Source organism: Rhinopithecus roxellana, chromosome 18 (genome assembly GCF_007565055.1).
Source record: "Rhinopithecus roxellana isolate Shanxi Qingling chromosome 18, ASM756505v1, whole genome shotgun sequence".
NCBI classification, from domain to species: Eukaryota; Metazoa; Chordata; class Mammalia; order Primates; family Cercopithecidae; genus Rhinopithecus; species Rhinopithecus roxellana.
The window spans coordinates 93,518,705-93,543,016 of record NC_044566.1 but is presented as its reverse complement, the minus strand read 5'-3'; the positions used below and the strand labels follow the sequence as shown (position 1 = coordinate 93,543,016).

The 24,312-nt window shown below is 38.3% G+C and overlaps 1 protein-coding gene across 1 annotated transcript in view; it reads left to right on the top strand.

The window, feature by feature from the left end:
• The window catches only part of TM9SF2 (transmembrane 9 superfamily member 2), a 73,928-nt gene extending 49,826 nt beyond the window's left edge, over positions 1–24,102 (top strand). The window contains exons 10-17 of the mRNA XM_010368516.1: positions 2,807–2,939; positions 5,884–6,003; positions 8,021–8,078; positions 11,278–11,437; positions 13,473–13,624; positions 14,704–14,815; positions 18,816–18,987; positions 23,399–24,102. Coding sequence (XP_010366818.1) covers positions 2,807–2,939; positions 5,884–6,003; positions 8,021–8,078; positions 11,278–11,437; positions 13,473–13,624; positions 14,704–14,815; positions 18,816–18,987; positions 23,399–23,466 — 975 coding nt within the window. The 3' untranslated portion in view covers positions 23,467–24,102. The remainder of the gene's footprint in view (positions 1–2,806; positions 2,940–5,883; positions 6,004–8,020; positions 8,079–11,277; positions 11,438–13,472; positions 13,625–14,703; positions 14,816–18,815; positions 18,988–23,398) is intronic.
• Positions 24,103–24,312: the final 210 nt, after the last annotated feature.

The window sequence follows — 24,312 nt, the reverse complement described above, 5'->3', positions numbered from 1 at the left end:
ATTGCTCTGTGATTGTTGTTTGTTCACCTGGTACGTTGGCAGAAATTTAAATGTTTGATATAAGTCTGTGTTGGGGGATTGAGGACATGAGCACTTTGATACATAATGTATGAGGATGTAAAGAGATATAACCTTTGGAGAACAATTTGACAGTACCTGTCTTAGTTTATAATATAAATTGACCCAACAATTTCATTTCTAGAAATTAATGAATGCAGAAGATTTAAAGTTTTTAACAATAAGCATGTGATTTTTTATAAATAGCAGAAGAATATAAACAACCCAAATACCTGTCAATAGGGGACTAATTTTAGAAATTATAGAACATCCATATAGTAGAATATAATTACTAAAAAGAATGAGGTAACCATATATACAAAGAGGATACGCACCTTCATGATATTGTTAGACTAAAAAAGCAAGATAGGAAAAATGTGTATAATATGCAACCATTTTTGTAAAAAAAAAATCTATTCATACATTTGTTTATATATAGGTAGAATATCTCTGCAAGAATAGCAAGAACCTAGTCCCATTGGTTTGCAGCAGAACAAGGGGCCTTGCTCCCTGGGGGAAACTTAGTTTTCACTTACACCTTTTGATATTTTTAGTGCCTACTTAATAAAAAGTGATCAGAAAATGGCCCCTCTTAATACTACCCCACCTAAAAGAAGAGATGCGTGTACTTTTCCTCCCCTACTTTTTAAATACACATTCTCAAAAGTAAGGAGATTAGTGTACCCACACCCTAGTCCAACACTTAATCATCTCAGGTTCAATCTTGTTTCCATCTATGGAATGCCACTTATGCCCACCAGGTTTTTTGAAGCCAATCCCAGATATGGTTTTAATTCACTTAGAGCCTGCATACTTCTAATAATATTTCAACTTTGTACATTCCTTGTAAATGACCAAGTGGAGTCTAATTCCCAAGTGTAGGAAAGAATTTTGTACCAAAGGGAGGAAAATATTTTGATTTTTACTATTGCCTTAAAAGTTAGACATTTTATTTATTTATTTATTTATTTATTTATTTATTTATTTATTTATATTTTATTTTATTTTATTTTGAGACAGGGTCTCACTCTATCATCCAGACTGGGGTGCAGTGGTGCAATCTTGGTTCACTGCAACCTCCGTCTCCCAGGCTCAAGCGATTGTCCTGCCTCAACCTTCTGAGTAGCTGGGATTACAGGCACGCGCCACTACCGCCCAGCTGGTTTTTGTATTTTTAATAGAGACAGGGTTTCATCATGTTGGCCAGGAGGCTGGTCTCGAACTCCGGACCTCAAATGATCTACCTGCCCTGGCCTTCCAAAGTGCTGGGATTATAATCTAGGCATGAGCCACAGCACCTGGCCTAGACATTTTAAAAGCAGGATTAATGCCTCTGTATAATTTTCCACATTTCAAATTTCAGCTGATTTATAGTTACTTAAAAAAATGTAAATTTAATATATTAGTAATAGCATTGTCTACTGCTTGGAAAGATAGTAGTTTGAATGGGGAATCGAGGAGGAATGCCGATTACCCTTGAGGGAATGTTGACAGAGGAAGCTGAACAAGCAAGCAAGGGCCAGATTCCAATGGTCTTATAAGCTGTACAGTTTGAAGGTCATTGAGAAGCTGTTGAATAATTTTAAACTGCAGTGACATGGCCAGATGTGTGTTTTAAGGAAATTACTTTGAATATTATGTTGAGAATTATCCAGTGCAGGGCAAAATTGGAGGTTTAAAGACCAGTCAGGATGCTGTTACAGAATTCCCGGAGACTGAGGATGGTGGCAGGGAGGAAGGAGGTGAGTGGACAGATAAATATGGAGGATGTTTGGGAGGTGAGGTGGAGCTGATTGACTGGCTGGCAGTGGAGAGTGTAGAAGCTGAAGAAAAGTCAGTGAATGACCCCAGGTTTCTGGTTCAAACCACCAGAATGGTCACTCTGGCTGCTGTATTGAGGATCAACTGAATGGTGGCAAGCACAGGAACAGACAGGTTTAGTGTATATTCAGTAGTCAGGTAAGATGGGATGACTTGAACCAGGAGGGTGGTGGCATCTTATGAATATATTTTGGTGGTAGAACCATAGCATTTGTTAAAAGGTTGTGTGCAAGGTAGGGAAAGAAGGGAAGAATCATGGATGACTCCAGGGTTTGGGGGACTGAGCAGCTGGAAGGATGGAGTTTTTATCTACTGAAGGAGTCTACAGGAAGAGCAGATTTAGATGGGGGAAAGAGAATCGAGAATCTGTTCAGTTGTGGATAATTCTGTTCAAGATGTGTATTAAACAACCAAGTGAAGCTGTTGAGTAGGTACTTGTGTATGTGTCTGGAGATCAGGGCTGCAGTTTGGGCTGGTGACACACTTACTAATTTGTTTACAGCCATGCTTACTGTATTAGCAGAGTAGCTAGAATAGGAGAGCTAATGCCATTTTCTTATTGTGGAGATTATTAAGAGTAGGATGAAGAGGATAGAATGTGACTAAAAATTGTCATCAAGTCTGATCACAAAGCTTGACTTAGAGTAGAACTAGGTAGCAAACACATTGTCTTTGTAAAGTTTCTCAATAAGTATATTTGTAGACCTTAATGTCATAAATTCAAGAAACTGACATATAAGTTCAACAAAGTCATATTAAGCTCCATGAGTCAACCTGTATTCTTCAAAATTGAAATAGATACTAACATTTTAAAAATAAGTTTAAAAAAACCTTTCTTCTGTAACAGCATTTTCAACAGTGAACAAACTGTCTATAGTTGTCTTGTTGATACCATAAGACAATTGAACTGATTTCATTCCCCTTTTAGGAAGATGCCCAGGAAGAATTTGGCTGGAAACTTGTTCATGGTGATATATTCCGTCCTCCAAGAAAAGGGATGCTGCTATCAGTCTTTCTAGGATCTGGGACACAGATTTTAATTATGACCTTTGTGACTCTATGTAAGTGTTAAACTGAAGTTTTTCTGGCCGGGTGCGTGGTTCATGCCTGTAACCCCAGCACTTTGGGAGGCCAAGGCGGGTGGATGACAAGGTCAGGAGTTCGAGACCACCCTGGCCAATATAGTGAAACCCCATCTCTACTAAAAATACAAAAAAAAATTAGCTGGACATGGTGGCGGGCGCCTGTAATCCCTGCTACTTGAGGGGCTGAGGCAGGAGAGTCACTTGAACTTGGGAGGCGGAGGTTGCAGTGAACTGAGATTGCGCCACTGCAGTCCAACCCCGGGCGAAGTGCAAGACTCCATCTCAAAAAAAAAAAAAAGAAAAAGAAAAAAAAAAAAACACAGGTTTTCTAAGTGGGTAGGTAAGCCAGATTATTTCTGAGAGTCCTTTAGGTTCTCAAAATCTAAGTGACTTGGGGCAGGGTTAGCTGCACCCAAAGACTGACTCTTGGTTTGAAGACCCTTCAGCTCTTCCTAGACGAAACCTTTGTCAGGAAAGCACTGGACTGGAGATGAACAGGTCCTTAAGACCATCAGCATCTGAGTCTAAACAGCCCAGAACTAGGACCATTTAGGGTCTCTTTTACCCAGCCATCGTGGGCAGGCACAGTCTGGTTAGGGTTCCAGGATATTCTTGGCTTCCACAGAGGGAGGAGGGTGGGAAAAGGGGGCATGGGGAAGGAAGCACTGTGTAGACCCTTCTCACCTGGGGAGGATTTAGGCAGCAGGATCTCCTTCTCTAGAGAAAGCGAGTGTGTAGAAAAGACCTTCCTTCCTCCATAAAAAGAATATTTTTGAGCTACCTCAACAACTTCAGAAATTGTATTTAAATTTTTGCCAACTAGGACAATCTTCTTTTTTTTTTTTTAAATAGATGTTCCTTAGAGGTATTGATAGCCCCAGGGGTTGTTCTGAAACTACCTCTGTGTATACTTAATTCCACTGTCTTCTGGTTTTCTTAATTGGAAGAGAAAAAATGTTTATGAATAGAATTTTCTAAATTTTACCTTTTTAAATGTATTTTACTTTATTGATGCCTACTACTGATAAATAGCAACAAATGAATATACTGGGAGAATTCAGAAACCTTTAATAATTTTTTAGTAAACATTTATTTTTTATGTTTGATTACATATTAAATACATATTACTATAGTGGTTTTTGTTAGTAAAGTTTTTCCAAATTTTTATGATAAAATTAATTATATAAATGCTTTGCAGAGAGCAGTATCATTTCCAAATGTCTGGCACTGAATAAGTTTGGGAACCACTGACTCACACCTTCAGGCTCAATTTGAAGACTGACTAGAACATCTCTTTTTTTAATCTAACAACTTAAGGAGATACAACTTTGATAGGTAGAGCTAGAATTTCTAACTAATGTCATACTAAAAAGAAGTAAGTTGTGCTAAAGAGGATAGGTCAGGAAAAGGTGTCATAAAAAAGGTTTGGACAGAGGGTAGGGTGAAGGCACTGGATGACAGAGAGCCAAACTAGACTTAGAGCAGAATGAATACTTGAAGATAAACTTCTGCTTTCTTTCTTTCTTTTTCTTTTTTTTTTTTTTTGAGACGGAACCTCACTCTGTTACCAGGTTGGAGTGCAGTGGCACGATCTTAGCTCACTGCAACCTCCGCCTCCCTGGTTCAAGCAGTTTTCCTGCCTCGGCCTCTGAGTAGCTGGGATTATAGGCACCTGCCACCACACCTGCTGATTTTTGTATTTTTAGTAGAGACAGGGTTTCACCATGTTGGCCGGGATGGTCTCCATCTCTCAACCTCGTGATCCACCCGGCTCGGCCTCCCAAAGTGCTGGGGTTACAGGTGTGAGCCACCACACCTGGCCAACTTCTGCTTTCAAGTCTTATTAGGAGCTGTCTTCTGCGATGCTCTGGTCTTTATTGGGGTCAGCTAGAAAAATGAACTTTTAAGGAAGGAAAGTTTCAGCGAATCTAGGATAGAATACGATGGGAATCATTTTCCTTGAGTCCTCAAATAGGAACTTTCTGCTGAAGGGCAGTCCAGTGTTCAGGTGGGGGAGGAGAAAGGGGTTGCATCTTAACTGAAATCCTGGTACATCTTCTAAAGCTACCCTGATGTGTTTCCTGCTGATCATGACTCTGGTGCTCATCAGAGGTGTGTGTGTGTGCTTGCTCACATATGTGCTTGGTCATATGTGTTTTGGGGGAAACAATGGGGATTTTCTTGCTGCTGGGTTTAGAAAGCCACCTGAAACTCTTCTCGGCAGTATCCTACTTGCCTTGGGATTCTGAGCACCTTATAACTTCTAAGCTCCAGCTTAAAGCTGGGAATTTCTATGGATATAATATAGCATTTTAATTCTCGTTAGTAGGAAGGCTTATATGGGGAAGAGCAAACAAAGCTAACCACATGAATAAGGTAGGGCCAGGGTTTCCCCGCATTGTTGACCAGGTCCTGCAGTTATTTGTGAAAAGCTAATGGCCCTATGAAATCTGTCTCCCTCATTTTGTTATTTGATTAGATTCTGTATGTCTCTTATGTTTGAATGTTGTAAGGTTTTGGGTTTTTTTTTTTAACCCCCAGAGGACCTCTATATTTTTAATGAAAGAAAAGTGAGAATATTTCATAGTGGAAACATTTTCATTTATGTTAATTTTAAAGGCTGTACTTGAATCTCAGAAGAGCCAAATGCACTGTTGAGCATCCAGTCTGATCACAGGAAGGATGAGGTCTTCTGGACTCTCACAAGAAACTTCCGAAGTGAAGTTTGCCTCATCTATGATCAGATTGGTGCAGTACATTAAATATTACTAAAATTGAGTAGAGCTGTGTGGTAAGAGAGCACATGGTTTTTCATGAAGTTGTATTTTTTTCTTGTTTAAAAAACGACAGGGTTTCTCTATCATTTCACAGCAAAGGAAACAGTAATAACATGTGTAACCTTTGATGATTTGTGTTTTAGTTTTCGCTTGCCTGGGATTTTTGTCACCTGCCAACCGTGGAGCACTGATGACGTGTGCTGTGGTCCTGTGGGTGCTGCTGGGCACCCCTGCAGGCTATGTTGCTGCCAGATTCTATAAGTGTAAGTCAAAGCCACCGTGACTGGCGTCTGATCAGGAAGGGACTCTGCCGCAACTATAGGTCTGACCTGGGTATCAGATGGTGATGCTCTGAAAATAGTGTGTCTCACAGGGGTTTTTAGTTACAAGGAGCCTGCTTGGTGATTCCTTTTGTGACATGAGTGACTATCCCAAGATTTATTTGTTCGAAAATGTTTAGTGAAACAAGCAAATTGTGCCACTTACCCACTATCCCCTCCCTCTTTTTTTCTTTAAGCTTTGGCTTAACAGGTTGGGCTGAACTTAGATATGCTGTGTTCGTAAACGCACATATAGACTAATAAAGGGGAAAAGTATACAAATGAGTATCACTGATTTTTTTCACTAAAACAAGTAGTATATCTAGGTGTACTTTTTCTTACATATGAGAAGTCGTACTTACATGTATCAATTTAATATTTATAAAAAACAGTTTCAAGTAAACAAAGATCTCACTATTTTGGAGAGCTAGAAAGTTACTTTTGTAATTGCATTAGTCACAATCTCTTGTGTTCTTGCTTTCTAGAAGTAAAATAAAGTTCAATGGAAAAAAAAAGGGTCAGGGCCACAGAGTAAGGCTGAGATGGGACTGGATGGCTTAGAAAGCAACTGACAGGGTCAGCAGGGACCAGAGCTGGCCTCCTTGGGAATGCCACAGTCTTGTCTGGGATATACGGTGATTCCCCACAGTCTAGCAATATGAAAAACTTTTGAGGTGAAACACGGTAGAGTTACATGGATGACCTGAAAGTGGGGTTGGGGAGTCTCAGCCCCAGGTAGAAGATTAACTTAGACCTTGTCAGACACAGTTCTCTCTTGAGTATGTAAAGCCCTGTATGTATGTGTGTTTTAAGTGTGTTTTAATATTCTGTGAATTTTGTCAAGTTCTTTCTTCCCCTTTACCAAAGGAGATAGGATTTTAATGCATCCAAAATACAGTCAGCCCTTTGCCTGCCACACCAGCCTTACTTCATGCCACACTCCCCCTTTCTCACCATTTCAGCCACACTGGCTTTCTGTGGGTTCCTCAGCCAGGCTGCCTGCCTTCCCACTCCCATCCACGCTCCTCTCACTAATGCCTCCTCATTCTTCAGGTCTCTCAGCTGCAGATCGTGTATTACCTGAATTTTGACTGGAATTGTAGTAAACCCAGAATTAATCATTTCATAACAGTCTGTTTATCAGAAACACTGTGAATTCAAATCATGAAACATATATATGATTTTATATATATATAAAATTTCATTATTCTAGGGCAAGTGGCACTTAAACTTGCCTATGAACTATGTTAAAACTTTTTTAAAATTCACAGCTGTTCTGAGATCTCAGCCAGTTTCATTTCTGACTTTTAAACTGGGAGCAGAGGTGTACTTTCATTTTTCACTCTAGCTACTTCAGTATTTGAATTTTTTAAACTGGAAAAAAAAAATTGAAGAGAGGCAAAGGAGAGTAAAACATATATTAGCAAACATGTTCTGTCAAATGGTCATAACCTTTCTACTCTTCTTAGTTGCCTCACCTGACACACGCATTTCCTAGGAACCACAGTTCCTCCTAGAAACCACAGTGCTAGAGGAAGAGTCGGCCTGCTGTGGAAATGTAAATGTGTTGCACATCAGGCTTGACGGTTCCTAGTTTTATAACAAATTCTGAAACTGACTGCAAGATAAGTGAGAGTCCCGTGTGCCCTTCTTGTACATAGGCCCATTGATTGATACTGGCTCAGGATTTAAGAATTCTTTTGGTTGTGAGGGGGAAAGAAGAACTGATCTTGATGACTTGCCTCTGATTCTCTAGAGCAGGACTTATATAGGGAATCCCATGCTGTATGTCTCGGATTTGGATTATTTAATAAGGGAGTATCACATCATATTTCCGTTTTCTAGGAATGAGTACTCAGTAGTATCTGACAGTTTCGCAAATATCAGACTTGTAATATGGATATTTGGTTTGCTTTAAAGAAAAAATCTGTATTTATACCACTCTTGTTTTCTTCTATAGCCTTTGGAGGTGAGAAGTGGAAAACAAATGTTTTATTAACATCATTTCTTTGTCCTGGGTAAGTGAATTTTTCAAGAATTACTTTCTTAACATAGTTACATGTTAGTCCCCAAATTTTCAGTCCTTGAGTCTTTAATCCTCTGTGTCTCTAAATCATGTACCTAAGAAAGTAAATTTAATTTTCGAAAAGGGATAAAATAAATACTTTATAAACATTTGCCAAATGATTACAACATGTCCTATCTGGGGAAGGTACCTTTAGACATGAGAAATGTTTTCGTTCCTTCTCTTCAAAGTCTTTCTATTTCTTGGTTTTTAGTGGTCAGTCTGACATGTTGTTCTGTAGGGTTGTATTTAAAGCTTTTGACCCAGTCACGGAAGGAATCCACGCCTGAAGATAGTTCAGGCAAGCATATGTTGTCCCGTTTCTATCCAAAGCATTGCGCTTTTTAGAGTTTATTTCATTAAATAAACTAATATACACCAAAAAATAGAAAATAAACAGCCACCACAAATCCAAAACAAAACAAAAATCCTTCACTCTCTGAAACCGCTTCTCCTCTCAATTATCTGATGTGGTTCTGGTCCTAGAAACAGAACCCACTTCCTCCCAAACCTGCACATTTCTGGTGGGCAAGAACTGACATGTGAACAGGCTACAGCAATAAAGAAAGCCAAAGATGATGAAGTCTAGAAACCAGAACTGTTCCATTTGCAGGCTAGAAATGCAAGTGTGATGGCAGCAGCATTTTAATACACATTTGGGATAAATATTCTGTCACCTCCACCGAAGATTCACCTTCTTGGTTATGGGTTCCATTCACATTTTTATGCTTTTCTCAAGCCATGTCCTTTGTTTTCTTTCCCTCTGTCAACTCACGAAGGTGTCCTTCCTCACCAAGACTGTGATTTCCTGCCGAATCTCCAAATCTTGCTTTTCAGGCACCTCTCCCTCCAATCTCACACATCTTCCATTGCTCCCTTCTCCCCTAAAAAGGGATCATAGCATCTTTTCCTCTTATTTCTATCTCATTTCTTTTCTATTCCCAACAAAATGCCTTGAAAAAAATAGTCTATACTCCTTTCTTCTCATTTTCTCAGTAAACATTTGCAGTGTAAAGCCACGTCATTCGTATTTTTCTCCGTCATTTTACTGAAACTTTTAAGTTTTACCATTTTCAAATCTAGAAACCATTTCTCTCTGCCTCTCTGTATTGTCTAACATTGGAATACCTTCTCCTTGAAACTCCTTACTTTTTTGGCTTCATAAAAATTATCCTGTGCTGGTTCTTCTTTTATGTCTCTGATCAACCCTTCTCTGATTGATATTCTTCATCCTACTCTTAACAGTAGGTGTTTACCAGCAGGTAAATAGAGCATGCTAGGAACTCAAGTATTCAGGGGCAGGGGGACTTGGTGTTCACCTAGGAATAGAAAGATCATTTAATAACAGGAAATCTAGTCATATAATTCTACATAAATAAACACCTGCATATAATTACTGCAACAGATGCAGTAAAATGACCTTTGATAATATTGAGCATTGTTTTCAGGTTTTAAAAAAATTTAATAGGGAAATGTTTCCTTGTATTAAAAAGAATCTTATCTCTAATGCAGAACCAACATCACTGATAATAAAACACTAGGGACATTCTCAGTAAATCTCTTTAATGACTTGTTATTTAAGTTCTGTTCACAGTAAAGGAGGAAACAAAAAGGTGGATTTCATCTTATTATTTATAGATGACATTATTTGTATACAAAGAACACCAACAAATTTTAACTGTAAAACTTGTAGAATTAATAAAAAGAGTTTGGCAAAATGGCTAGGTATCAACTAATATTCCAAGATCCTAAATATCACCATTAGCCAGTTAAATGTTTTTTTTTTTTTTTTTTGAGACGGAGTCTCGCTCTGTCACCCAGGCTGGAGTGCAGTGGCCGGATCTCAGCTCACTGCAAGCTCCGCCTCCCGGGTTCACGCCATTCTCCTGCCTCAGCCTCCGGAGTAACTGGGACTACAGGCGCCCGCCACCTCGCCCGGCTAGTTTTTTGTATTTTTTAGTAGCGACGGGGTTTCACCGTGTTAGCCAGGATGGTCTCGATCTCCTGACCTCGTGATCCGCCCGTCTCAGCCTCCCAAAGTGCTGGGATTACAGGCTTGAGCCACCGCGCCCGGCCCTAAATGTTTTAATGGTAGTGGTAGTTGTGCTGGAAGAGGGCTGTATTCACAGAAAACCTATACAGCACCTGAAATAACCTCTCAAAGTATGCACAATCCATATGACAGGCCTACAAGGTTATTAACTCAAAAGAGATGGAAATTTGCCATGTTTCTTGATGAAAAGATCAAGTCCCGTGAAGGTGTTTAGAGAGTCCAGTAGCTGCTGGGATGGAGAATACAGAAGTAGGCTCTGTATCCATGGCAGCTTGCTAGATGTGGCACCGTGAGCCAGAGGAACTGTTAGATAAGTGATGCTGGGACAACTGATTCTCTTCATGAAGGGAGAAAGTCGTCAGTTCTAGGTGGAGTCAACCAAATGCACCAGGCGTAACTACTATGTGAAAATATGGAAGAGCAGCTTCATGACCCCAGGTTAGGGAAGGCTTTCTTCTCTTAAGCAGAGTACACAAAGGATAAAGAGGAAAGTGGTCGCACTTAAAAACTGTGTGGGGTAAGTACAGTGATTATTGTATGATTACAACCATATTTTTAAAAATGTATTCAGAAGAAAGACCTAACGGAAATTAACTACACACATTTAGATGTTTGGGTTCAGAAAAAGCCACAGACTGTGGCAACAAGACGTTTAACAAGGAATTAGTAAGTAGAGTATGTAAATAACTCACATACATGACTTGGCAAGACATGCAGGCCAAGTGAAAACTGAGCAGTGGATATCAGCAGCCCGTCACAGAAGGTAAAACCAAAAAAGCCAGCAAACACCAGACACTTGCTGCAGTTTTCAATAGGAAATACAAATTAAAACAACAGAATTGACAGTTGCAAGTATAATGAAAATATGTAAAGAACTGACTTTCATGGGCTACTAGTAGGAGTTTAAGTCAGGCAAACCCAATCTGAAGAGCAATTGGGTAGTTTCCAGTCAGGTTTTACATTCACACATCCTGTGATGCAGCAATTCCACTTTCTTTGTATATGTATTTTAGAAACATAGAAGTTGTAATATCCATTGCATACTACTGTTGCATTTTGTTATCTCTGGTTTTACCCAAAAGCCTGTTGTGTCTTTCAGGATTGTCTTTGCTGACTTCTTTATAATGAATCTGATCCTCTGGGGAGAAGGATCTTCAGCGGCTATTCCTTTTGGGACACTGGTTGCCATATTGGCCCTTTGGTTCTGCATATCTGTGCCTCTGACGTTTATTGGTGCATACTTTGGTTTTAAGAAGAATGTAAGTTTATAGGTGTTAACTTAGGTGAATTTTAGCTGCAGAAATTAGCATATGCCATCTCAAAAGATATCATAGAAGTGTGTAAAGATGTAAACTTGTCCTTTAGGATCTGGATTTCATAGAATATTTAAAAAATAGTAGTATTATTTAGGAGCGTGGTAGAGAGGTTACAGATCTAAACTTAGGTTTCAAATTTTTTTAAGTAAATACAAGCTAATATAGATTAATTGGGAAAGAAATGCTAATATAAACTAATGAAAGCATTCATTCATTTCATTCATTCATTCATTCATTCATTCATTCATTCATTCATTCATTTAGAGATGGAGTCTCATTCTGTCACCCAGGCTGGAGTGCAGTGGCACCATCTCGGCTCACTGCAACCTCCACCTCCGGGGTTAAAGTGATTTTCCTGCCTCAGCCTCCCGAGTAGCTGGGATTACAGGCATGCACTACCACACCCAGCTAATTTTTGTATTTTTAGTAGAGACAGGGTTTCACCATGTTGGCCAGGCTGGTCTCTAACTCCTGACCTCAGGTGATGCACCTCTCTTGGCCTCCCAAAATGCACAAAGCTTAACTAAGTAAGCAGAGAGGGTGGGTTAAGAAGTCACTATAAGAAAAGTGGCTGCAGAGTAAAAGTAGCAAATGTTTGTGATTGATATGTAGCTTTGAAATAAATTGTATCTGCTTGAAATAAATTGTATCTGCTTCCCTGCTAATATTGGATTTTAAGGAAGATCATAATCAGGTTTCAGTCGTTCCTCTGGTTTCTCTCTTACCCTGCAGTTGGCCTTCTCTCACTTTGCTGCCCACTTTTGCCCTGAGGCTAAAAGGAAAAAAAAACGAAATCTTATTCTTCCGTCTTACCAGTATCCTTCTTTAACTGCACTTCGGTATCCCTGTCCTTCTCTGAAAATATCAAGTCCACAGGGTAAAAGGAAGACTGTGTGTTTAGTACACTTTGTGAGCAGGACCCGGAAGGCCCTGGCAGAAGCTGGCGCTTGTTCCACAGCCTCCACTGCACTTTCATGCCTGGCTGCTGAAGGATTTTTTTAAACAACTTTGGCATTTTGTTTAATTTATGACTTTATACCTCAGAAGTAGTGAACTGACAGGGTTTGAATTTTTTAATTACATTAATTAAATAATTACTTGAAATTCCAAAACTTTGCTGGTTTGAAGTTTATAATATTCCTGTTTAATATCAGCGTGGGAAATAAATAAAAGTTTAAAATATAAGTATTGGAGAATGATATACATGATTCTCTTCCTGTATACTCATGTATCTACATGTAAAATAATAATCTAGTCAGCGGAAGTATGGTCTGAATGAAAATACCAAGTTTTAAATTTTGATTTATCATCACAAAAACTGTAGAAGGATATTTTTGAACTTTTTTACAAGAAAATGAATTTCTACATCTGTACTCTTTTCCCCTCTGAGGTGGCTGCTTGTGTACTTCAGGTTCCAGTGATTTTCTTACCACTATGTAGTGTCATGAAAGGGAGAATAGTTGAGAACATCACCAACTCCTTATGGTTGTAAAATTTCATACAGCCATTCATTGTTGTTTTCATGTTCTTAAGTCTTAGTAAAACTGAGCAATTTCATTAAAGATGACATTGCCCACCTCCAAATAAAAATACATTGACCAAAATTCCAGAACCAGCTGATTTCTTACAGTACATAGGTAATAAAAATGAAAAGCCTAACTCTACCTTTTTATTAACTATTATTTTCCAAGTGTTCTCTTATCTCCTGTGTACTTCTTCCTGTGTCTAAAGCCATTAGTCAGTGGATCACTGCTGGAGACAGTGTTAACTTGTTCCAGTAGACAGATCGAGTACTGTACCTGGTGGTACCTGGTTGATGGCTTCTAAAGACAAATTTCAATTTGACGTCTTAAGTAGACTTGATTGCCATTAGTGACGGCATGGAAGCTGGAAAAAAGCCGGCAAATAATCTTGTGCAGAGAAGAATGTTTAAGACAGATACATAATTATGAATTCTTCCTTCCTTTCTTTACTGAAGGCCATTGAACACCCAGTTCGAACCAATCAGATTCCACGTCAGATTCCTGAACAGTCGTTCTACACAAAGCCCTTGCCTGGTATTGTCATGGGAGGGATTTTGCCCTTTGGCTGCATCTTTATACAGCTCTTCTTCATTCTGAATAGTATCTGGTAAGCTAAGGGCAAAGTCTTCTCATTCTTATTACCGTTATATGTGATATTTGCTTTTTGTTTGTTTTTATGGGTTACTATTTGTATCCTATAAATGTAAGCAGTTCTTCAGTAACCAGAGATCTTAAAAGCCAAAAGCTTATTTTTATCTTTTCTGTGTGGGAAGAAGAACAGTAGTGATAACAGTTAGTATTATATGAATTGAAGGCTTGTTAATTCTTACTCTTCCTTAATTCTTATTACTTCATTCTCAGAACCCTGTGAGGTGAGTGTTATCCCCATTTTACAGAGATGTAAATGAGACTTTGTAAGTTGGGTAATTTGCCTTGTTACACAGCAACCCTGTGACAGAGAATTCACTGAAGTTTCTCCAAACCTGTGTTCCTAACTAATCTGCACTGCTCCAGAGAAGATCCTCTGAGCACTTGTTGGAGGGGATTGATGAAGGGATTGGTCTAGATGACCTGCAGAGTCCTTTCCAATTCTCAGATGCCTTCATTCTCCGATTCCTTGTTCACATGTAAAAACTCATAATAGTCATTGAGCCATTCCGTGTGTGTATATATATAGTGTTATATCATGATTGTTAGTGGATCACACTGACATATGTTACAGAAAGTACCAAGGTTGGAGGTGACAGAAAATTAGAACTAAATTTGAGCTTTTTGGTGATTAGAACATATCTTTCCTTCTCAATTGTTACATTAATTTTCCAAATTCAACTGGTTTTATTATATGTGATAAGAAACAGTTACCTATTCTTAGTTGGCTCTGTCTTTTCATTCAGTGTTTATCAAATATCTCTGGCTCACCAGGAGATGAGTAGACTAGCCATATGTGAATAAGTAGAAGTTTCAGGCCTCCCTGAGCAGGAAGGTAAAGTCCAGTGACACTGACATATCCTTCCTACTCCTCTCCTTCCCCACCCCATCACCGTCCCAACCTATGATAATTCGTCTTGTTTGGTTAGTTGAGGGAAAAAGCAAACCTTTTCAGTTCAAGAGGAATGAAAAGATTGTGTTATGTGCGGTGTCACATTGAAAATATGTGTAGTTTCATCTTGACGTGTTTGATTACAGGTCACACCAGATGTATTACATGTTTGGCTTCCTATTTCTGGTGTTTATCATTTTGGTTATTACCTGTTCTGAAGCAACTATACTTCTTTGCTATTTCCACCTATGTGCAGAGGTATGTATTAGCAGTATTCACTTACGTTAATTTGTAGACAGTATTTATAACTTTGGCATATTGCAATTTGTATATTATTAAAATAATTTCTGTAGATGTATGTTTATTATGATAGACATTGACCTGTATTCCTAAATCAAATGCAACCTTCTTTAGGATTAAGATATCCCGGTTCAGTGTATTTAGTTAGAGATTACTATTAGAGACTTTAACATGTGAATTTTCCGGAAATAGTAAGTTTGCTAACTTTTCCGTGTTGTTTTTTAACCAACTTAAAAGTTAATACTCTTGTGATATAAATATTTATATCATGCCTGAGATAAAAGAATATAAAATAATATATTAAAAACAAATTTAGACTGAACATTTAATAGAAGTAAACTAGTAAGAAAATTTGTTAAAAAGTTTCTATAATCACATTGTAATAAGTTCTCTTCATGGCAGTACCAAAATGATAGTATCCTTATGTAATAGGTAGAATTGAATTTTAAAGATTTAGGTTGTGTTAAATCTATTATTTAATATTTATTGTCTATATTGGAGAAAAATTAACTTTATTAAACTTGGTATGTTATTCAAAAAATTGAGGTTAAATTTACATAACAGAAAATGAACCATTTTGAAGTGGACAGTTTAATGGCACTTACAACATTTACAATGTTGAATGTTGTGCTACTACCAACTCTGTTTAGTTCCAAAATATTTTTATCACCCCTAATTGAAGTCCTATACTTGCTAAGCAGTTACTCCTCATTCCTCGCTTCCCCTAGGCCTTAGCAACCAACAGTCTGCTTTCTGTCTGTTTTGCCTGTTCAGACATTTCTTATGAATTGAATCATATAATATGTAACCTTTTGTGTGTGGCTTCTTTGACTTAGCATGTTTTCAGTGTTCATCGTATTGTGGTGTGTATAGTAGTACTTCATTCCTTTCTTTTCTGTTTTTTTTTGAGACGGAGTCTCCCTCTGTCGCCCAGGCTGGAGTGCAGTGGCATGATCTCAGCTCATTGCAAGCTCCGCCTCCCAGGTTCACGCCATTTTCCTGCCTCACCCCCCAAGCAGCTGGGACTACTACTCCCAGCTAATTTTTTTGTATTTTTAGTAGAGACGGGGTTTCACCGTGTTAGCCAGGATGGTCTCGATCTGACCTCGTGATCCACCGCCTCGGCCTCCCACAGTGCTGGGATTACAGATGTGAGCCACCGCGCCCGGCCACTTCATTCCTTTTTATGGCAGAATGATAAATTTGTTTATCCCTTTATCCATCGATGGGCATTTGTATTGTTGCTACTTTTTGGCTGTTGTGAATAGTGCTGCTGTGAACATTCATGTACAAGTGTTCATTTGCGTACCTGTTTTTGGTTTTGAGGTATATATCTAGGAGTGGAATCACTGGGTCGTGTGGTAGTTCTGTTCAATTTTTTGAGGAACTACCAAACTTTTCCACAGTGGTTGTGCCATTTTACATTCCCACCAGCAATGTACAAAGGTTCTGATTCTCCACATCTTTGCCAACACTTACCTTCCATTTTTGAAAAAATTGGAGCTGTCCTCGTGGGTATGAAGCGGTGTCTCGTTCTGGTTTTGATTTGCATTTCTGCAGTGACTAATGATGAGCATTTGCACTTGTGTTTGTTAGCCATTTGTATTTCTTCTTTGGAGAAATAGCCATTCAAGTCCTTTGCCTATTTTTAAATTTGTCTTTGTGTTGAGTTGTAAGAGTTTATTTATTTATTCTGGATAGTAGATCTTTATTAGATTGTTATTTGCAGTTCTGGTTCTTTCTTGATAATGTCCTTTGCACAGAAGTTTTCAATTTTGATGAAGTCAGATTTATCTATTTTTTTTCTTCTGTTGCTTATGCTTTTGGTGTCATATCTAAGAATGATTGTCAAACTAGGGCTGAGTATGGTGGTTCACGCCTGTCTGTAATCCCAACACTTTGGAAGGCTGAGGCGGGAAGATCGCTTGAGCCCAGGAGTTTGAGACCAGCCTGGACAACATAGTGAGATCTTGTCTCTATAAAAAATAACAAAATTAGCTGGGTGTGGTAGCTTACTTGGGAGGCTGAGGTGGACAGATCACTTGAGCCCAGGAGGTCTAGGCTTCAGTGAGCCATGATTGCAGCACTGCACTCCAGAACCTGGGTGGCAGAGTGAGACCCTGTCCCCCTCCCCCCCACCAAAAAAAGGAATTATTGCCAAATTCAAGGTTATGAAGATTTACCCCCATGTTTTCTTCTGAGATTTATAGCTTTACCTCATGTATTTAAGTTATTGATCCATTTTGAGTTAGCTTTTGTATTTTGTGTGATGTGGTGTCCAGCTACATTATTTGACATATGGATATCCAGTTATCCAGCACCATTTGTTGAAGAGGCTGTTCTTTCCTCATTTAATGGTCTTGGCAACCTTGTCAAAAATCAATTGACCATAGATGTATGGGTTTATTTCTGGACTCTCAATACTATTCCAGTGGTCTATATGCCTGTACCACACTACTTTGATTGCTATGGCTTTGTAGTAAGTTTTGAAATCAAAAAGGCTGAGTCCTCCAGCTTTGTTCTTTTTTAAGATTGTTTTGACTATTTGGAGCCCCTTGCAGTTCCATTTGAATTTGAGGATTAACTTTTCCATATCTGCAGAAATTGAATCGTTGGGTTATTGGAATTATGACAGGTATTACACTGGATCTGTAGATCATTTTGAAGAGTATTGTGCTGTCTTAACCATGTTTAGTCTAACAGTACATAAACACGGGATGTCTTTCCATTTGCCTAGGTCTTCTGTCATTTATTTCAGCAGAATTTTAGAGTTTTCATTGTGCAAGTCTTCCACTTCCTTGGTTGAATTTATTCCTAGGTATTTTAGTCTTTTGGGTGCTATTTTAAATGGAATTGGGTTTTTAAATTTCCTTCTCAGATTGCTCATTGCTGGTGTGTAAAAACACAACCAACTTTTGTATGTTGATCTTATACCCTGCAATTTTGCTGCATTTGTTGATTACCTGTTGCATTTATTGATTAGCTGTTGCATTTTGTGTGTATGTGTGTGTGTGCGTGCGTGTGTGTATTTTTAGGATTTTCTAATCTTAGTTTGCTTTTTGAATGTATTTATTTTTCACATATTCCAAAGGGCAAGAGAGATAGTGAAGTGTTCTCTTTTAAAAGATCTTCTATTAAGCTATAAGCCACTTAAAAGCAAGAAGAGCTATTTTAATCATCTGCCTTTTTTAAATTGTGTTAGTAATAAGTGAAATTGGATTCCAACCAGGCCTTAATAGAATAATCTTCTTCTTAATACGGAGTTGACCAGACTTTAATATAATAATATTAATGTCAAACCCTGTAAGTAAGTTGTAAGCTATTTGTACATTGGTTTTCTTTGGGAAGAATAAATTTTTAAATACAGCCTAATGCTTTATTATTCATAAACAGTTTAAGCTGCTTCTAAACATTTTTAGCCAGTTTTTTTTTTTTTTTTTTTTTTTTTTTTTGAGACGGAGTCTCGCTCTGTCACCCAGGCTGGAGTGCAGTGGCCAGATCTCAGCTCACTGCAAGCTCCACCTCCCGGGTTCATGCCATTCTCCTGCCTCAGCCTCCCGAGTAGCTGGGACTACAGGCGCCCGCCACCTCGCCCGGCTAGTTTTTTGTATTTTTAGTAGAGACAGGGTTTCACCATGTTAGCCAGGATGGTCTTGATCTCCTGACCTCGTGATCCGCCCGTCTTGGTCTCCCAAAGTGCTGGGATTACAGGCTTGAGCCACCGCGCCCGGCCTTTAGCCAGTTTTTAAGCAGCTGCACCAAAGACAGTGGGCACTTCTTAGCACCTTTAGTGAGGAGAGAGGAATGGGTGAAGTTCAATAGGAGAAAGAGCCTGGAACTGATAGCAGAAATTAGATTGGGGGCTGTCTCCTTTATTATGCTTGCTTTGAACCTTAGTTAACTACATCTTATCTATTAATTGGAATGTAATTCTTGTTCTTTTTTCTTTACTACTTAGGATTATCATTGGCAATGGCGTTCATTCCTTACCAGCGGCTTTACTGCAGTTTATTTCTTAATATATGCAATACACTACTTCTTTTCAAAACTGCAGATCACAGGAACAGCAAGCACAATTCTGTACTTTGGTTATACCATGATAATGGTTTTGATCTTCTTTCTTTTTACAGGTAAAATTAGAATTTAAGTGATTGTTTTTATTGTGTAAGTTTTTAGACAAATAATTTATAATTTATAAATGTTTATCTTTTATCTTTAAATTATTATAAAAATAATTTATAAATGTGTATCTTTTTTAAAACCCATGAAGGCTTATTCTGTTAGTGCTCCTGTATTTAGTCCTCCTCTCAACTAGGCATAGTTTGGTCTGCCCACCTGTGAGTTGCATAAAGATGATGAAACAGAAGCCAGGAGAAGAAGGCTAAACAGGGTCATAGTTGTGGTAAAGGTTCAGGGACACGTGGGCCAGTACAGCTCATGGTTTTCCTCTGTTAACCTCTTAAAGGTACACACAGTCTTTTTTTTTTTTTTTTTTTCCACTTCAGAAATGGGGTAGAAGCTATAGTGACTTAAGCTTAGGACTAAGTAGAAACTGAGGAGGTGAAGTCAAGATGAGACTGAGAATAGGTCGGGCATATCAAGGAAGGATAATGGGAAATTCCTTAATCTAGAAGATTTTATCTCCACTTTAAAATTCAAGCACTGAATAGGATATAGTGTGTATTATATTGGTATTAATTTTGTATGTGTATATATGTTCTCTATCTTAACTAGGTAAAGGTTTTCTGTATCTCAGAGCCCAAGGTGCTTGGTAAACATTTGTGGCGTGAGTGACTGAACTTAAAAAAAGAATTATAAGCACTTTTCTTTGTCACAAGTAATACTGCACGAAGTGTGCGTCTGAAATTTTAGCTCATGATGCATGTTATGGAAGAAAATATAGGAACCAAAAAGAAAAAAAAAATTTTTTTTTTTCCCCAATTAAACCTGTTCTGCTTTTCACTCATCTGTTGGCATGTCAGAGCCTGGAGTCGGGTTTTGAAGTGTCTGTGCTGCTGTCTCAGGCTTAAGGCACTTATATCGATTCTGTATTCCAGGTCATTGAACAGACATGGTGGGGTGCGCGTCTTGGTGCTACATGATAGATTTAGGTCCAGGGCTGTAAATTTTAATAAATCATCTATAAAACAGCAGTAGCCAGTGAAACAAGAAATAACTATTTTTGTGCCCTGTGTGTCCATAAATGCATATAGAGAATAATTTATTCCTAGCCTACACACAAAAACTAATGATCACTATGAAAATCTGTTGTTTTTCCAGGCATATCATACAGAAAATGATAGCTTAACCATCACCTAAATTTTATTGATGTTGATTTTTTTTTTTTTTGAAATGGAGTCTTGCTCTTGTCACCCAGGCTGGAGTGCAGTGGTGCAATCTCGGCTCACTGCAACCTCTGCCTCCCAGGTTGGAGTGATTCTCCTGCCTCAGTCTCCCGTGTAGCTGAGATTAGAGGCACATGACCACCACGCCTGGCTAATTTTTGTATTTTTAGTAGAGACAGGGTTTCACCATGTTGTCCAGGCTGGTCTCGAACCCCTGACCTCATATGATCTGCCCACCTCGGCCTCCCAAAGTGCTTGGATTATAGGCATGAGCCACTGCACCTGGCTGATTTTGATTTTTAAAGTGTTACATTTTCATTCATTCAGAGTTGAGTTTTGTAATCTGAATTATGGAGCCACATCCAAATTGAACCAACCAGTTAAACCAGTGACTTATAGTGTGTTTCACTTTCTTCAATTTTATTTTTCCTTTAGTGAACAGGTGGAAGGGGTTCTGGATAAGGGAGTAGTGAACCCTTTAAAATGCCTTACCTTTCTCTAAAATAGGGTATGGTCTGTATTTGCTTCAGAACTCCAAAGCAATGCCATTTTATTGTATTTAAGTCAATCCATTTTACAAAACAGAAGTAATTATTCTGTCACAAAAGGAAAGAAGCCACTTTTAGTATGTACATATATTCCATATTAAGAACAAAATTGGCTGGGCACGGTGGCTCACGCCTGTAATCCCAGCACTTTGGGAGGCCAGGACGGTGGATCACGAGGTCAGGAGATCAAGACCATCCTGGCTAACACGGTGAAACCCCGTCTCTACTAAAAATACAAAAATTTAGCCAGGCATGGTGGCGGGCGCCTGTAGTCCCAGCTACTCGGGAGGCCGAGGCAGGAGAATGGCGTGAACCTGGGAGGTGGAGCTTGCAGTGAGCCGAGATGGCACCACTGCACTCCAGCCTGGGCGACAGAGCGAGACTCTCTCTCTCAAAAAAAAGAACAAAATTAAGTTACTAAACTTAAGTTTCTTAGAGTTGCCTAGATAGTGATTAAATGTTTTTCTCATCTTAAAATATTGTTTGTCATCTTGAAATTTATGCAAGTAAGTACAAGGTTATATAAATATATTGATGTTTTCATTATTGCTTTTCTGAAATTAACCCCAGTCCTAGCCTGAATAATAACCCTTTGGAGTATGCAAAAGGTATATTTGTATGTTCTCCAAAACACACATCAATGCCTTGCACAAAGTAGGGCCTCAATACATGCACAATGTAAGGATGGATATAATGATGTTTGTGATTTCCCTCGGTAATGTCCCATGTATAGTCTCTAGATTTAGAAAATCTCCTTTAATATTTTCTCTGAGTACTGCATTTAAAACAATGGTGAAAACCATTGAGACTTTAAATGTAAAATGTATACAAGGACTATTTATAGCCCCTTATGTGTGCATGTGGAAGGAGTACTATGCTTGAAGTCAGAAAAAACACATTTGAATTCTGGCCACAAGTACCATCCATGTGACCGTGAGACAGTCACTTAACCCCTTTGAACCTCATTTTTGTCTCATTGAAAGAGTGTCCCCAGGAAGGGGAACATCACACACCGGGGCCTGTTGTGGTGTGGGGGGAGGAGGAGGGATAGCATTAGGAGATATACCTAATGTAAATGACGAGTTAATGGGTGCAGCACACCAACATGGCACATGTATACATATGTAACAAACCTGCACGTTGTGCACATGTACCCTAGAACTTAAAAGTGTAATTTAAAAAATGGAAAAAAAAAAAAAAAACACTTAATGATCTATTAATAAAGTTCTTGAGACAGCAAAAAAAAAAAAAATGAGTTTTTATCAGGAATGAATACTTCATCATCAACTGTCTTCCTAGTACTGAGATAATTATGACTATCCTCCTAGCTATTCATGATAAATATTATTAATGTATTTTATATCATAAAACCATATTTTCTGTTCTAACTCTACCTGATTTGACTGTACAGTTTTTTTCATATATGAAAATAAAAATTAGCTAATTTTGCTTAACTGAAAAAAAAACAAAAACAAAAAAACAGTGTGCCCCCATCTAGCATTCAGATACTTTGGAATCTCGACTGATACCTGAAAATCAAGCTATACATTGTTTTCATGAATTGTCTCATTTGCTCTACATAACAGTCTGTGGAGGCAATGAGGACAGACAAATTTCTCTCTAGTTAATATGGTAAATGGGCTTGGAGATGTCAGTGGACTTGCTCAAGGATGATACACACAGTTCATGGCAGAGCCGCTGTGTTCTCTGCTGCCATGCTGTCTCTCATTTTCAAGGATGATACACACAGTTCATGACAGGGCCGCTGTGTTCTCTGCTGCCATGCTGTCTCTCATTTTCAGCTAGAATGCATTTTTGTTATTATCCTCATCATGCCACTCTTAACATTTTGTAAAAACTTACTGAGTTACTTCATTATAATTCTTTGAAGACTGATAACTTCCAATAACTGTACTTAGAAAATATCCCCAATTAATCATTATTTGCACCTGTTTTAATGTATTCATCGCATACCTTAAAAAATTCTAGGCCGGGCGCGGTGGCTCAAGCCTGTAATCCCAGCACTTTGGGAGGCCGAGACGGGCGGATCACGAGGTCAGGAGATCGAGACCATCCTGGCTAACACGGTGAAACCCCGTCTCTACTAAAAATACAAAAAAAACTAGCCGGGCGAGGTGGCGGTCGCCTGTAGTCCCAGCTACTTGGGAGGCTGAGGCAGGAGAATGGCGTAAACCCGGGAGGCGGAGCTTGCAGTGAGCTGAGATCTGGCCACTGCACTCCAGTCCGGGCGACAGAGCGAGACTCCGCCTCAAAAAAAAAAAAAAAAAAAAAAAAAAAAAAAAAAAAAAAAAAAAAATTCTAGTAGCATTTTCCATTTTGTTACAAAATATTCTTAAATAGGAAAGGACAGTTGACATCCTTCAGTCTTTTCTATGTAGTAAGGAAAATAATGTGTATTATAGAAAGCTTAGGTAATCTTAGAGTAGAAAAAAATTCTATGAGTTTTTGTAAGAAACTTGATGTGGTCGTATATATTTCAGATGTGCTCATAGATCTGTAATATATTCCTGGCAGGTAATAGTTTATAGTTTTGGGACTTTTTTAAGGAACCAGTCATTGTAAGTCTGTATTTTTGTGTAAAGTATGACACTTCCTTTGAAAAAGGGTTTTTTTTTTTTCTCTTATAGGAACAATTGGCTTCTTTGCATGCTTTTGGTTTGTTACCAAAATATACAGTGTGGTGAAGGTTGACTGAAGAAGTCCAGTGTGTCCAGTTGAAACAGAAATAAATTAAACTCTTCATCAACAAAGACCTGTTTTTGTGACTACCTTGAGTTTTATCAGCATTATTGGCCTAGTAATCCTTCAGAAACACCGTAATTCTAAATACACCTCTTCCCACATACCTTTCCCCCATGAGATGTGTCTTCAACACTATAAAGCATTTGTATTGTGATTTGATTAAGTATATATTCGGTTGTTCTCAATGAAGAGCAAATTTAAATATTATGTGCATTTGTAAATACAGTAGCTATTAAATTTTCCATACTTCTAATGGCAGAATAAAGGAGGCCATGTTAAATAATACTGATGAAAGGCAGGACACAGGATTGTAAATAGGATTTTCTAGGCTCGGTAGGCGGAAAGAATTATTTTTCTTTGAAGGAAATGACTTTTTATCATGGTAATTTTGAAGGATGATTCCTGTGATGTGTTCACCAGGGGAATGTGGCTTTTAAAGAAAATCTTGTATTGGTTGTAACTGTTCATAGCTTCTTTCTTGTCTGTGCTGACTTCATCGTTCCCATGGTATTGGCCTTTTCAACTATGTGCCTCTGAGTCTTTCAATTTATAAATTTGTTATTATCTTAATAAATATTATAAAAATGTCTTCATTGCATCATTACCTATTATATGTTCAAGAAGGTTCTGTAAATACAGATCTATTTACCAAGGGTGGTTTGAAATGATTTATACTATGTTATCAGGTTTTACTGGATTTTGTTAATGTAACACTTTCTGAGTTTGGATCTGAATGGAATTTCACTGTTTTAAGGCATTGTCTAAAATGTTCGCTGTGGGGCAGTAGAGGAGGCTGAAG